This window comes from Pseudogymnoascus destructans (assembly GCF_001641265.1).
Source record: "Pseudogymnoascus destructans isolate 20631-21 unplaced genomic scaffold scaffold_6, whole genome shotgun sequence".
In the NCBI taxonomy this organism is placed as follows: Eukaryota; Fungi; Ascomycota; class Leotiomycetes; order Thelebolales; family Thelebolaceae; genus Pseudogymnoascus; species Pseudogymnoascus destructans.
The window spans coordinates 1377621-1390674 of record NW_020167525.1 but is presented as its reverse complement, the minus strand read 5'-3'; the positions used below and the strand labels follow the sequence as shown (position 1 = coordinate 1390674).

Here is a 13054-nt window from a genome sequence, read left to right as displayed (position 1 = left end):
AACAGCCACCAACTGCCAATTCCTACATTGTTGCCAGTTACTCATATAGAGAGGAATCACCGGATCTGTTCCCTAAAACATTTACAATAGATAGCCCCCATTCCTACACCTAACCGCCCGAACTATACCCTACCTATCTTACAACCAGCCACCCACCATCTTCCCCCCACCACCGGAACTATACCCTACCTATCTTACAACAGTTACCACCGCCCATCCCTACACCACATACCCCCCCTCCTCATCCCCCTCATCCTCATCCACCCTCGCCACCCGACTCAACCCCAACGTCCCCCTATCACCCATCCTCTCCCTATACCTCCTCTCCCTCTCCCTCAAATCCTCCAACTCCATCTCTTCCTCAATCTCTCTCTCCTCTCTCTCCTCTCGCTCCTCTCTCTCCCTCCTCTCCCTCGCCTCCCTTCCCTCTCCCATCCCCGCCGGTGCCTCCATCCCGGCACCCGCGCCCCAGTGAACATTCGCCAGGTGGCCTCGGCCATCCTTGCGCCCGCCTTTGGGTCCGAATATACTACCGCCCGCGGCGCCCGGGCGGTTGAAGCTCCGGCTGAAGTTGAAGCTGGTGCTGGGGGTGGTGCTCTGACGTCCTCCGATACTCTCATTCGTGTTCGTCGCGATGGTGGCCGAGGAATCGTTGAACAGCAGAGAAAGGTTCGAGGACATAACGTCGATTTCTTCGGTGTTGAGTAGCTTGGACTTTTTGCGGCGGAGGCCGAAGAGACCGTGTGAGCGGGCGCGGGGCTCGGGGGTTGAAGCTCCGGCGGCATGGACGGGGAGCTCAGAAGACTCGTTGGATGGGTCGTTCAAGAGATCATTTGAGAACTCGTTACACAGCTCATTGGATTGCTCCTCGGGCAACTCGTCTGGCAGCTCCGTCGCATTTCTATTCAACGTTGAACTGCGGCGACGCAAGCGCAGAGGGTTGAATGAAAAGCTGCGAGTGCTGCGGAGCGGCGGGTGCGGCGCATTCTCATCTGCCGCATCCGGCTGTGCACCTCCTTTGTTGCGCTTCCAGAAACCGCCACCGCCGCTGCTGCGACCAATGGTGCCTTTGTCCGCTGGGACGTCGGCGGTGGAATCGCTGAAGAGAAGATTGATATTGTTGGACTTCTCTTCGCCCTCTTCTGCGTCTTTTGGCTCTTCTTTCTTGCGGTGGAATAGACGAGACATGCTGCGCTTTTCTTTCAGATTCGGCGGTGGGGCGAGCTCGGGGTCATTGGGAGCTTCGCGCGCATAGGCATTGGAAGAAAAGCTTTTCGCAGTGCGCAGTGTTGGCTTCTTTGAGGGCTTGTCATCGGCGTCATCCTTTGATTTTCCTTTGCTCCAGAAACTCCCAGATCGGCTACGTTGATTCTTCAGCTCTTTTGGCTCTTTTGGCTCGTTTTGCTCTTCTGGCTCTTTTGGCTCTTTTGGTTCCCTCGGCACTGGTGGCACAGAGTAATGGAATAATGAAGCGAGGTTCTGTAACCTCACACCTTGCTTCCTCTGTTCTTCATCTCTTTGTTTCCTGAAACTCGCACCTCGGGCGTGCCGTGCCTCCTGTTCGGCCTCTGATTCCTCGGGTACATCAAAGCGCAATGTTTTCCTGGAAGACGATGTGGGGATTTGGTGCAGTCCGTCCTCGTCGGCAAATCGAATAGCACGCCTTGACGAGGAGGTGGGGATTTCGTGCAGCTCGTCCTCATCAGCAAAACGTAACGTGCGCCTTGATGATACGGTGGCGATCTGATGCAATTGGTTACCTACCTCAGGCGCTGGGGGATGAGGCCTCGTTGGTGGTGGGGGCATCGCTGTGTTTGGGAGTGGCCAATCGAGTACCACACTGCCGTCTGTGTTCGATCTCGATCTCGTACCATCTGTATCATATGTAGAACCCGTATAAACTGTGTGAAGTTCCAGTTGAGAGTGGTTTGATTGTTCATCTATATGATCCCAAGGCTCATCGGCCTGGCTGAGATTCTCGCTGCGGATGCGTGCCATTGTTGGAGTGTCGGATCCATCATCGGGAAGATAAAGAGTTGATAAAGAATCGACCTCTTGCTCATGCATGGGAGCAAGTTGCGCAGGTATCGTAGGGTCTGAAAACGCCATGTCGAGAGTTGATTCCGATGCGTCAGTATAGAAAGTAGAATTGGTTGAAGAATTATGCTGCGCCAGATGCGAGAGACCCGCGCGCTCGTGTCCAAGGTTCCAGGGCCTATTCATCTGAATTTGGCTCCGACCAGCTGCTGGCACTCGCGACTCGGGGAAATTAAACAGTCCATTCACTGCTGAGGACGTGGCATTGATCTCTTGAAGTTGATCGTCGATCTCGGGTATGGAAGCCATCGTCACAGGTATGATGGGAGTTCTCGCTAGAAACCTCTGGGGCCTCTTGAATAGTATATTGATTGCTTTGCGCGTGGAATTGACGACGATAGGTGGACGGCGGTCCTTGGGTAATCCACGAGTTGCCGTGGATATCCCAAACAAATTACCGAACCTAGTTGACATCGAATCAATCGCCCAGATCTCGATGATTTCGTCGCAGAAGTTAGGGAAGTCGGGCTCGTCTAGCTTCTTTTCAATGTGTCGTTCTATGTCATACATCCGCATCAATGAGTATTTGTTGTTGGGATGGCGGGGAAGAATGGGAAGCTGGATTCCCAAGCCAATACCCTCCGGGTTATCCTCGTCCTCTGAAGCTGTATCTGATTCAGATTCTTCATCTGAGTCGTAAAGGGTTGGAAATAGCTCTCTATAGTCAAAAGGAGTGCTGGTTTCAGGGCCTGTTATGTTGGGAGTTGTCCTGAAAAAGGATATCCTGCTAAGAGCTCTTCTGAAAAACGCCCTGCTTGCAGTCATCCTGCTTGTACGTGGCTTTTCGACATGCTCCTCTTCTTTAGTATTGACAAACTTTACGACAGTGCCCAGGTAATCACCATCAGTCGTAGTTATGCCAGGCTCAATTTCTGGGTAATCGCGAGGCCAAGGAGGTACTTTTGGAGTGATCAGAAGCGTGGGCCCGTTTCCAATTGAGCCAATTTCAGTGAGGATATATTTGGTATAAGGCTTTCCAAAGCCCGAGAGCCGGAAATGATAGAGAGGTATGCCCTCTCGCCCAAGACGTTGCGGCAGAAAGTCTAGAACTGTTGTTGTGTATGAGGAACAGTATTTGATAGGAACATCTGCGGATGGTTAGTATGTGACTTAAGAATAAATGAACAATGACATACTTTTGTTCGGCTTATCGTTTGCCGTTGGAGGCTTGTCTGTATTAGATGTGTCTTCTCCATGTGAGAGTTCAACAATGACACTACTGTCTAGCGAACTGCTAACTTCAGAAGCCCCATTTTTAAACCCATCGTCGGACCCATCTTCAGACACATCTTCAGACTCATCTTGGGTCCCATCTTGGGTCTCATCTTCAGGATTCCCATCTTCAGGAGTCCCATCTTGGGGGGTCCCATCTTTAGGAGGCTCGGCTACAGAAAGTCAGTAATAGCCCTTGGAAAATGGAACAATAACATACTATTATCCGGAATATTCGTCCCAGGAATATTCTCCTCCGGAATATATCTCTGCGAGGGTGGTCGGAAACCTTTGTATCTCCGACACATGATATGCAGACTCCGTATGGTCCCACTTCTATCGGAAAGGGCTCGCACTAGTTTTTTCATAAACCACTGCATCTCTCTTCCGCCATGTTTGAGCGCAAACTTATCGTTTTTGTAGCACCCCCCTAGTCGTGTGAAATCAACTTCCACAGTCAAGAACTGCATCTTGTTCGCAAATAGCGGCAGCCATTTGTTCATGAGCGGCGCTGCAATTGGAGTGCAGAAGTAGTTGAAAGTAACATGGAAGTGGAACTGCGAACAATAATATGTCATGATTTCGTGCCGGAGTTGGAAACACGACAAACTTAGGCCGCCAATAATATCGAAAACAGTTTGAGGCTCCATGAAATGCTTTTTTGGCCAAAACCCATCTATCGTACGGTTTGGTGATAGAATAATCATCTTGTTTTTTGCGCGTACTGGCCCGGTCACAAACTGGTAGATTCGAAAGCGAACATTGACGGGTAGTCCGAGAAGATGCGGATCTCCAAAGCCAGGCACTCTAATTCTTTCGCGGTACCGATAACCTTTGGGCAAACTCGGCAAGATTGTCATGAAAGCATCCAACGCGTCCCCATTATCGTAATAACCAACCTCATAATCGACTAGGTGGTGGTAGGGAGGAATATGTTGCCTCTCCGGAATTGGAACTGGAACCGGGACCGCGACTGGGGTGGTGGTGACTTTTGGACCTTTTCTCCGGAAGAACGGTGCCTTCAGACTCTTGAATATGGACGACGCTGGAAAAGTAGACTTCGCTTTGCTCAGTGAAGAATCGGGATCTTTGCCGCCTAGAAATGGGGACTTGAACCTCGGGAAGAAAGGAATTGAAATCTTGTGGCCGAGAAACGGAGACTTCAGATTTGCAAGGGAAGTTTTTCGCCCAGGAAATTTGGACTTCGAATCTCCCAGTGAAGGATCAGGAGGTTGGCTTCCGATGAACGGGGATCTCAGTCCATTAAGCAACGGAGTGAGGATGTACCTCATCTGCGAAAGGACATTAGCAGTCTAGTTCTGGTGCCGACACACAAAGGTGGGTAGAGTAGCTACCTTGACGTTTATAGAAAGGATCGGTCTGTAGATTCAATCGAATAAAAGACATCCATAAAAAGGATTGATCTGTAGATTCAATCGAGTAAAAGACGTTCATAAAAAAGGTTGATCTGCAGATTCGACTGAGTGAAAGACGTTCATAGAAAGGATTAATCTGCAGATTCGACTGAATGAAAGACGTTCATAGAAAGGATTAATCTGCAGATTCGACTGAGTGAAAGACGTTCATAGAAAGGATCAATCTGCAGATTCGACTGAGTGAAAGACGTTCATAGAAGGGACTGATCTGTAGATCCAATGGAGTGAAAGACGTTTATAGAAGGGGATTGATCTGTGGATTGAATGGAGTGAAAGAGACTCGACGACCAACGCGCCGTCGAGTAGAAGCACGCAGATGAGGTTATGAGTTTGACGATGACAAAGAATTCAAAACATAGATTTAAGTTACCCTTGACGATTGGCGTTTTTGTTTGGTGTGGGCCTAGGGTGAGTGCCAAATTGTTCGCTACGTGGTATTCTGTTCGCCACATGCCATTTGTCCCGCTCCCCCCAGCGAATTGTTCCAGGAGAGCAACTCTATATCTCTAGAGACAAAGGAAATATGGCTTTGTGATTCAGAAAGAGCATATAACAATTGCTCACCTACTGTATAACGCATCGAAGTGATATTCTCATATACTGCGTTTGGTCCCTAGTTGAGAATATCAGCTCAGACGGGGAGCTGGGCACTCCCATCATTTCAAAGTAGTGGATTTGACTCATTAGATAACTGGCCTGCTTACTAGTCATCATATCCACCATTTTATCAATTTGAACCCCTTTCTCAGCTTGTAGAACAGACGAGAACAATGACAATCCACAGAAAGAAAATAAAATATCCCAACAGGAATAGGTACCGGGCATTACGAAAACAGACATATTGAAACATGTCAGAGATATTCAGGAGCCTTCTAAAAAAATCCAAGGGCCATGGACACCTACGAAGTATGGAGCTAGCCATTATAACATAAAACTATACGTGTATGATCGTTGTCGTCAATTCAACATTAAGCGCCAAGCGCGATCCGGCGGCGTCTATGGCGGGGTAATTATGGCGCTAAAAAATCATCGCAAGATCGGTATTTCCCGCACCGTCATTCTGCCCAATTCCGCACCCCTCTATCGTGGAGACAATATTTTATACCCTTTGGACATACTTGGAGGGCTGAAATCTACTAGGTTTCGAAGATTTTATTTCGTTTTACACCAACCTTGTTTGTAAATAGATTATAAAAGCACACCAACGATGTCGGGGCCACCTGCGAAGTTCAACGCCGAAGAGGCCGATAACTTGGAGGATGTACGTTTTTGTCCCCCCCCCAAAGTATGCGGTTTGACTTATATTGGGGCAGATTGAGAAGCAGTTTGCGGTGAAAGGTACGTTCTATCCCTCTGGGACCATTTCCATCGCTGACTTAAGTGCAAACAGCTGTGCAACACATGTCGACTTACTGGGCAATCCTCGAGAAAGTCAAGGGATCCTCCCTCAAACTGACGAAGATGGACGATGATATCTACGAGCATCTGAGGAAAGACCTTCCAGAGTTTGATCCTGCAGCTACCATCAACGAGGATGAGATGAAGAGCAAACTAGGCAAGGAGAAGTGGCGCAACTTCATGATGTTTTATGACAAGAAGATTGACGACTACAACTTCGGAACGATGCTGAGGACCAGCCCAACGGAGGAATACACACAGGATGGTACCATTTTTGGTGAGAATTGCTGGTGAGACACGTATTGTTGTATCCTTAATAACCTGGAAATAGTGCCAAGAATGCAGTTTTACGCTGTTGAAATCGCAAGGTAAGACCGCAGCCATCTATTTGCTCTTATATACTTGCGCGACCTATCGTCAATTCCATTTGGGGCGGAGTATGCTGACCATAGCGCAGAAACCGCAACGGACTGAATGACTGGATTTACGAGAAGGCACAGAATGAGAAGGCTGTCACAGAGTCGTAGACAACACACCCAATCAAGGAAATCACGACCCAATTTATAACTTACATATGCTTTGGTGGGCCCCTGATATGATAGGATATTGAGAAATCCGACCGAAATTTGTGGGAAAATACGGATGTGAGGTAGCCTGGAATGGTACAGTACCTTTTCAATTATTCAGGTACACCTCATAGCCCTTTCATTCGTGTCACCACCACAGCACGGGCTCTCCCTTGCTTGGTAGCGATTTTATTATAGTTGATGCATCACCTGTTACCCAGCGCCATTGCTGCTTCCGGCGACCGAAATCTCAAAATTGCGATTGATTCGGCCGCTTCTAAGAACAATAGTAAGGAAGCGACAATGAAGCTATGGGGTCCATGTCGGCCAGAACCTTCTGTAAAGGTATGGGGTTTTGTCTCATAATTGGGTGGTACTACACCCATTAATTCTTTGACCTACTTTCTTCATCATGCTTGCCGCTTTCAATCGTCTGTATATTTTCTACTGCCACTGACGGCTTATGGGGATGGCGGATACTTCTCTTCGCAATGAGGTTTCGGGAAGATTGGAGAACTCTACTGCGGGCAGAGAAGACTCCGATACGAAGCCGGCATGGAAGTCCATGTTTGCGTTTACGGTGCGGGGCCACCTCGCCGTCATGATCCCTGCGTGGATCTCTTCCATGACCGCGGGAGTAATCAGGCCATCTATGGCGATTTTTATGGGATTTATTTTCGACGATATAGCAGAGTATGTGACTGGATCAACTAACTATTCATCAATGATAAAGCGTATCTCAAAATGGTGTATTGTCCTCACAGGTTTGGGGGTGGGCTCTTGCCTTGCCAACGCGGGGTTCTTTGGATTGTGGTTAATATTTGGAGAGTCACAAGCAAAACAGGCGAGACAGAAGCTATTCACAGGATTGCTGAGGAGAGAAATGGAGTGGTACGATCTTCGCAAAGACGGAATATCACCCGTTCTTATTAGAATACAAACGTAAGTCGGTAGTGGACGAGAATGGTTTGGTTTGCTGACACTTTGACAGACAAGCCAGAGAGCTCCAGTTGGCGACATCCCAACCGATGGGGTTCTTCGTGAAGGACGTTGCGGCGGCTGTCACGGCCATTGGTATTGCCTTTTATTACTCATGGAAGTTAACTCTTGTCCTTTCACTGAGTGTCCCGACAGCGTCACTTGTTATGTGGCTCGTATCACGTCGACTCCAGCCAGCGATCGAGGCCCAAAGGCGAGAATTAAACATAGCCTCAAAATATACAAACACAGCCTTCCATGCAATCGACACCGTGAAAGTGTTCAACGGACAGAACCACGAGATCCGGCAATACGCCTCTGCAATCAACGCGGTCGGCTTGTCGTATATGATTCAAGGGCAAGTCAGAGCTTCACAGATGGGCAGCGCCCGCTTTCTTGTGGTGGTCTTGTTTATGGCTGGATTCTGGTATGGTCTGAAGTTGCACAAGGATGGTGAACTCACACCGGGCGACGTGATTACGACGTTTTACTCGTTCTTGATGGGGAACCAGGCTGTCACGTCGCTCTTGGCACAATATGTGATATTGTGTAAGGGCAAATCCGCAGGGGCGACACTGGAGAGGATTATCGGAGAATTGAGCAATACCTTGCCGCTCTCGAAAGTTGCTGGTACTCGGACATTGGAAGTCTGTGATGGGGATATCGAGGTCACAAATGTAAGTGATAAACTCGTTCCATATTGTAGCATCGCTAATTATAACAGCTCACGTTCTCATATCCATCGAACCCGACGCAGTCTTCGCTTATAGGCGTCGACTTATTCTTCCCTGCTGGAGAAACAACATTTTTGTTTGGTCGAAGTGGATCTGGCAAGAGCACATTAACGAACTTATTACTTCGGTTGTATGATACCACATCAGGCACAATCTCAATCGATGGCTGTCCAATCGAAACCTTGGATGTTAACTGGCTTCGAAATAATGTAACTCTGGTGCAGCAGCAGAGCGTCCTGTTCAACGATACTCTGTGGAACAATGTTGCCTTTGGTTGCGGCGATGGGAAGCAACCAACAGAGGAAGATATCCAAGTGGCATGTGAGATGGCTATGCTCACCGAGGTTATTCAAGACTTACCAAATGGACTTAATACTTCAATTGGAACAGGGGGTACTGCCATGAGTGGAGGGCAGAAGCAAAGAGTTGCTATCGCTCGCGCACGACTGCGAGACACTCCGATTCTGATTTTGGACGAAGCAACAAACGCGCTGGACCACGTGAATAAAACTCTCGTTATGGACGCGATTCGAGAGTGGAGAAGGGATAAGACTACTATTATAATCACCCACGATTCATCACAGATCCAAGATATGGACTTCGTTTACGTTATCGATCACGGGAAAGTTGTTGAAGAAGGCTACCGGCATTCGCTCGCTCAAAACCCTTTTGGAAATTTCGCATCTTTGGCAGAGATCAAGAGCGACAAGGAATATATGGAGGAAAAGCGTAGTCAAGTGTCATCCATTCATCAAAGGAGCTCAGCACAACCACATACTAATATGGCGATGGTCAATAATATGCGTGTGGCCTCTGCCAACCCTTACGCAAACGACCACGTTGGAGAAGGCAGCTCAGAAACCTCAGAACCCATGACAAGGTTGCAATGTCTCTCAACTTTTCTAGCCTATAATCATGGTGCAAGCCAGCAAGCTCATCACCACAATAATAGGACATCTCTCAGTACCGCGACGGTATATGCAAATACTATCCATACTAATGACACCTCAGATAACCGAAACTCCTGGCCAATCCGCTCCCAGGACCCTTTGCCCAATCTGCCTGAGCCGAGTTACAGGAGATCTCACAACCGATTAAACCAATATCCGCCGACGAACTTCAGCTATATTGGGTTGGCGGCTCATAGCCAAAAAGAAGTGATGTATCCAGTCAACATAACAGAAACGGATGACTTGGACGCGCGTATGGAATCAGAGTTGAATATCGAGTATATTAACTTAGTGAGAGGCAGTACCATCCAGGTTTCTGCAGAAAAGAACAAAATGGACTGCAGGCGTCCTGGACCAGCTACCCTGAAAACAATTCTGGGAACCATTTGGCCAAATCTTACGCGGAAAGAACGGCTGGTATTGATACTTGGGTTTGGAAGTGCCTTCATCTATGCCGCATGCACGCCTGTATTCTCTTATGTACTTGCAAAGCTCTTCAGCACCTTTTATGAGACCAAAAACCAAGGGCCAGAAGCGCGTAAATGGGCACTGACGCTTCTATTCATCGCAGTAGCAGACGGCACTTCCAGTTACACCTTCTACTACTCTCTTGATTGCTGTGCCAGAGCCTGGGTCGACTCCCTCCGTAAGGAAGCACTCACACGCATCCTGGACCAACCCCGTTCGTGGTTCGATGAGGCTGAGAACTCGCTGTCCATCCTCAACGAGAGCCTTGATCGCAGTGGAGAAGAAATGCGCAACCTGCTCGGTCGCTTTGCTGGATACACATTCGCAGCCGCTTGCATGATCAGCATCGGCGTCATCTGGGCGTTCATTATGTGCTGGAAGCTCACAGCTGTCAGTCTAGCTAGTGTTCCCATTATCTACGCCATAACCCGCGCATTTGAGGCTGTATCTGGAAACCTTGAACGCAAGAGTGACGCAAAGTCCAATGCCATTGGCGAGGTCTTTTCTGAGACCTTCACTAATATCCGCGTCATCAGGGCGCTCACACTAGAATCACACTTCCAGCGCAAGAACTCCATTGCTGTTCAAGAAGCATTCCGCATCGGCCTCCGCCGCGGCACCTTCTGCGGTCTCTTCTTCGGAATGTCCCAATCGACAACCCTTTTCCTCACAGCCCTCATCCTTTTCTACGGCGCCGTCCTCGTCGGCACCCGCGCCGCTAGCTTCTACGACGTCGTAGCTTGCATAACCCTCCTCCTCTTCAGCATCGGCAACGCAAACGACACTCTCTCCGTCATCCCCCAAATCGCCACCGCCCGCGCCGGTGCAACCCGGATGCTTCGTCTCTCCTCCCTCCCTCCGGGTGAATCCTCACGGATCCTCCACCAACGCACCCTCACCTCACCCCTCCCCATCTGCATGACCAACCTCTCCTTCGCCTACCCCTCTCGACCGCAAACACCCATCCTACAAAACCTCTCCCTCACTCTGAAGGCCGGAACCTGCACCGCCCTAGTCGGACCCTCCGGCTCAGGGAAAAGTACCCTCGCCTCCCTCCTCCTGGGACTATACACCCCAACCTCCAACCTCTCATCCCTAACATTCGCGCACCACCCCCTCTCGAACCTCTCCCTCCCCGACCTTCGTGCCCACATGGCGCTCGTCCCCCAATTCCCCGCCCTCTTCCCCGCCTCCCTCGCGCAAAATATCATCTACGGTCTTGCACCCAGCAGCCCTCTCACGAGCCTCGCGAACATCGAGCGCGCTGTCTCTAAAGCGGGGTTAGATGATTTCGTGGCTCGGCTACCAGAGGGGCTGGAGACGCAGATTGGGGAGGGGGGCAGGGCGATGTCTGGGGGTGAGACGGTGAGGGTTGCGATTGCGAGGGCGTTGGTGAGGAGACCGAAGGTGTTGGTTATGGATGAGCCTACGGCGGGGTTGGATGGGGAGGGGGTGGAGAGGGTGGGTAGAGTGGCGGAGGGGGTGGGGGATGAGGTGGCGGTGGTGGTTGTTACGCATGATGTGAGGATGATGAGGAGGGCGGGGTGGGTGGTTGTTGTTGAGGGGGGGAGGGCGGTGGAGCAGGGACGGTGGGAGGATTTGAGGTGGGCGGGGGGGGCGATGGAGAGGCTAGTTGGGGGAAGTGCAGGAGTAAGAGGAGGTTGAAGATAGGGTGGAAATTTGATATTGGTGGGAGTTTGGGGATTGGCGTTATTTGCATTTGGTTGATTTACCATGTCCAAATGGGCTATGATAATGTTGTTGATTAAAACCAACGTATTTCACATGCGAGCTGGTCGGTCACCCAAGCGAGCTGGTCACTGAATTTCCCACCCAAAATCAGGAAATTTGCAAGATAATAACTCAACAACAGCTTGATAATACATATTAAAAATACTTTTCTAGCCTTTTCTACTTAGTTAAATCCTTATCCAGTTATTTAGGAATAATCTATGTTGTAGTTCTTAAGATATTAAGTATGTTCCGGCCCAACCGTGAACTGAGCTGGTTCATGAAGTGGCCGGCCAAACCAGAAGTAGGAGTAATCAATTGATCTATATAGCTACGTTTCCTGCTGTGTCTGCCTGTGCTCGTTTCCGACGAAGCCTCTCAACTAGAACTATTTCTGTACGAGTAGCTAGCCTAATAAATTGCCGCAGTCATGGTCGTCATTATGGCAGTGTATCCTTTGCTTCCTTATAACAACGGCACCTCTTTGTACTACATTGACCCCTACATTTACATGATATTCCAACCCGTGCGCTTGTAGAAGCCTCTCTAGCTGCAAGCCCTAGCGTTACTTGCTTTGTAAAAGTAGGAATAATGATATCAGACCATATAGCTTGCTCTACAACTCCAAGTAATTTCGTAGGTATAAGGCGTTATATAATACCAGAGAGTGTTAGATATCGGTGTAGGTAAGGCTCTTCTAGAATGCGTGCAAAGAGCCTCTTATTATCAGTTGAGGTTCTATCCTCTCGAGGCACCTTTATAGAGACTATAGCTCTAATATCAAAGTGTTAGATATCATGCTTCTTTGTATAATTGCGTATCATAGAAACCCTCGCTCTTTGAGTAGCTGCTATAGCTCTCTCAATTACAGGGTCGGGTGTAACCCGAAGCTTAGTCGTAGGCTGAGCTGGCACTCGAGCCTAGGTCCCACGCCAGAGCTCAGAATTGAGCTCTCGAGCCAGCTCTGGCTCAGAGCCAGAGCTAGGCTCGGAATTGAGCCCTAAGCCAGAGAGCTCAATTCCGAGCTCTCTGCTTTGGAAGAGCTGGGCTCGAGCTCGCCAGAGCTGTGGGCCAATTAGAGCTTCGGGCTCAAGCTCACTCTTTAAAAATCAGTGCTATAGGTAGGTCTTTGTAAAGGCGTAGGACCCAGGGTCACACGGGAGCTCAGGGAACCAGATCAGTAGGTAGGAAGTAGGATTCAATGCGTAACAATAGGTCTACGTATATACAGCGACTATTGACTGGAGGCCTCACTCCGAGCCTCCAGCCCCTTATATACAGGAACCCGTAGGCCCTAATTTACTGAGCCCGCCAGGTCCACTGTAAGAGCGTGACACCTCACGTGCCCTCACGTGAGGGCCGCCTTACAGTCTTCCTGCTCAACTCCAATTAAGAGATCCTTCTAAGCTTGGCTATTAAGCCAATTAATATGAGAGCTCCTATCTTAGAACAGTAGCTTAGCTAGTGCGCACCTAATAATAGAC

The 13054-nt window shown here is 49.2% G+C and overlaps 3 protein-coding genes across 3 annotated transcripts; 2 read left to right on the top strand and 1 right to left on the bottom strand.

The window, feature by feature from the left end:
* Positions 1–219: 219 nt before the first annotated feature.
* Positions 220–4739, bottom strand: VC83_03568 (uncharacterized protein; the record flags this gene model as incomplete). The annotated part of the gene is made up of 5 exons (XM_024467214.1): positions 4665–4739; positions 4035–4601; positions 3530–3866; positions 3234–3482; positions 220–3185 (listed from the first exon to the last, which is right to left on the bottom strand). The coding sequence occupies exons 2-5, from the start codon at positions 4599–4601 to the stop codon at positions 220–222; spliced, it is 4119 nt and encodes a 1372-aa protein (XP_024325641.1). The 5' UTR covers positions 4665–4739.
* A 1081-nt stretch (positions 4740–5820) lies between these two features.
* On the top strand, positions 5821–6997 carry VC83_03567 (uncharacterized protein). The gene is made up of 5 exons (XM_024467213.1): positions 5821–6006; positions 6059–6083; positions 6136–6420; positions 6475–6511; positions 6601–6997. The coding sequence occupies exons 1-5, from the start codon at positions 5953–5955 to the stop codon at positions 6668–6670; spliced, it is 471 nt and encodes a 156-aa protein (XP_024325855.1). The 5' UTR covers positions 5821–5952; the 3' UTR covers positions 6671–6997.
* Positions 6998–7078: 81 nt separating this feature from the next.
* VC83_03566 (uncharacterized protein) lies at positions 7079–11775 on the top strand. Its single transcript, XM_024467212.1, has 3 exons — positions 7079–7651; positions 7701–8364; positions 8412–11775. Exons 1-3 carry the CDS (start codon positions 7173–7175, stop codon positions 11502–11504), a joined length of 4236 nt encoding a protein of 1411 aa, XP_024325636.1. The 5' UTR covers positions 7079–7172; the 3' UTR covers positions 11505–11775.
* The last annotated feature ends 1279 nt before the right edge of the window (positions 11776–13054 follow it).

Bases quoted from the DNA above. Each gene is read 5' to 3' on its own strand.
- VC83_03567 (XM_024467213.1), top strand. From the start codon at position 5,953: ATGTCGGGGCCACCTGCGAAGTTCAACGCCGAAGAGGCCGATAACTTG. The intron at 6,421-6,474 runs GTGAGAATTGCT...ACCTGGAAATAG, and splicing joins ACAGGATGGTACCATTTTTG to TGCCAAGAATGCAGTTTTAC. The intron at 6,512-6,600 runs GTAAGACCGCAG...ACCATAGCGCAG, and splicing joins TACGCTGTTGAAATCGCAAG to AAACCGCAACGGACTGAATG.
- VC83_03566 (XM_024467212.1), top strand. From the start codon at position 7,173: ATGGGGATGGCGGATACTTCTCTTCGCAATGAGGTTTCGGGAAGATTG. The intron at 7,652-7,700 runs GTAAGTCGGTAG...ACACTTTGACAG, and splicing joins GTTCTTATTAGAATACAAAC to ACAAGCCAGAGAGCTCCAGT. The intron at 8,365-8,411 runs GTAAGTGATAAA...TAATTATAACAG, and splicing joins GGGATATCGAGGTCACAAAT to CTCACGTTCTCATATCCATC.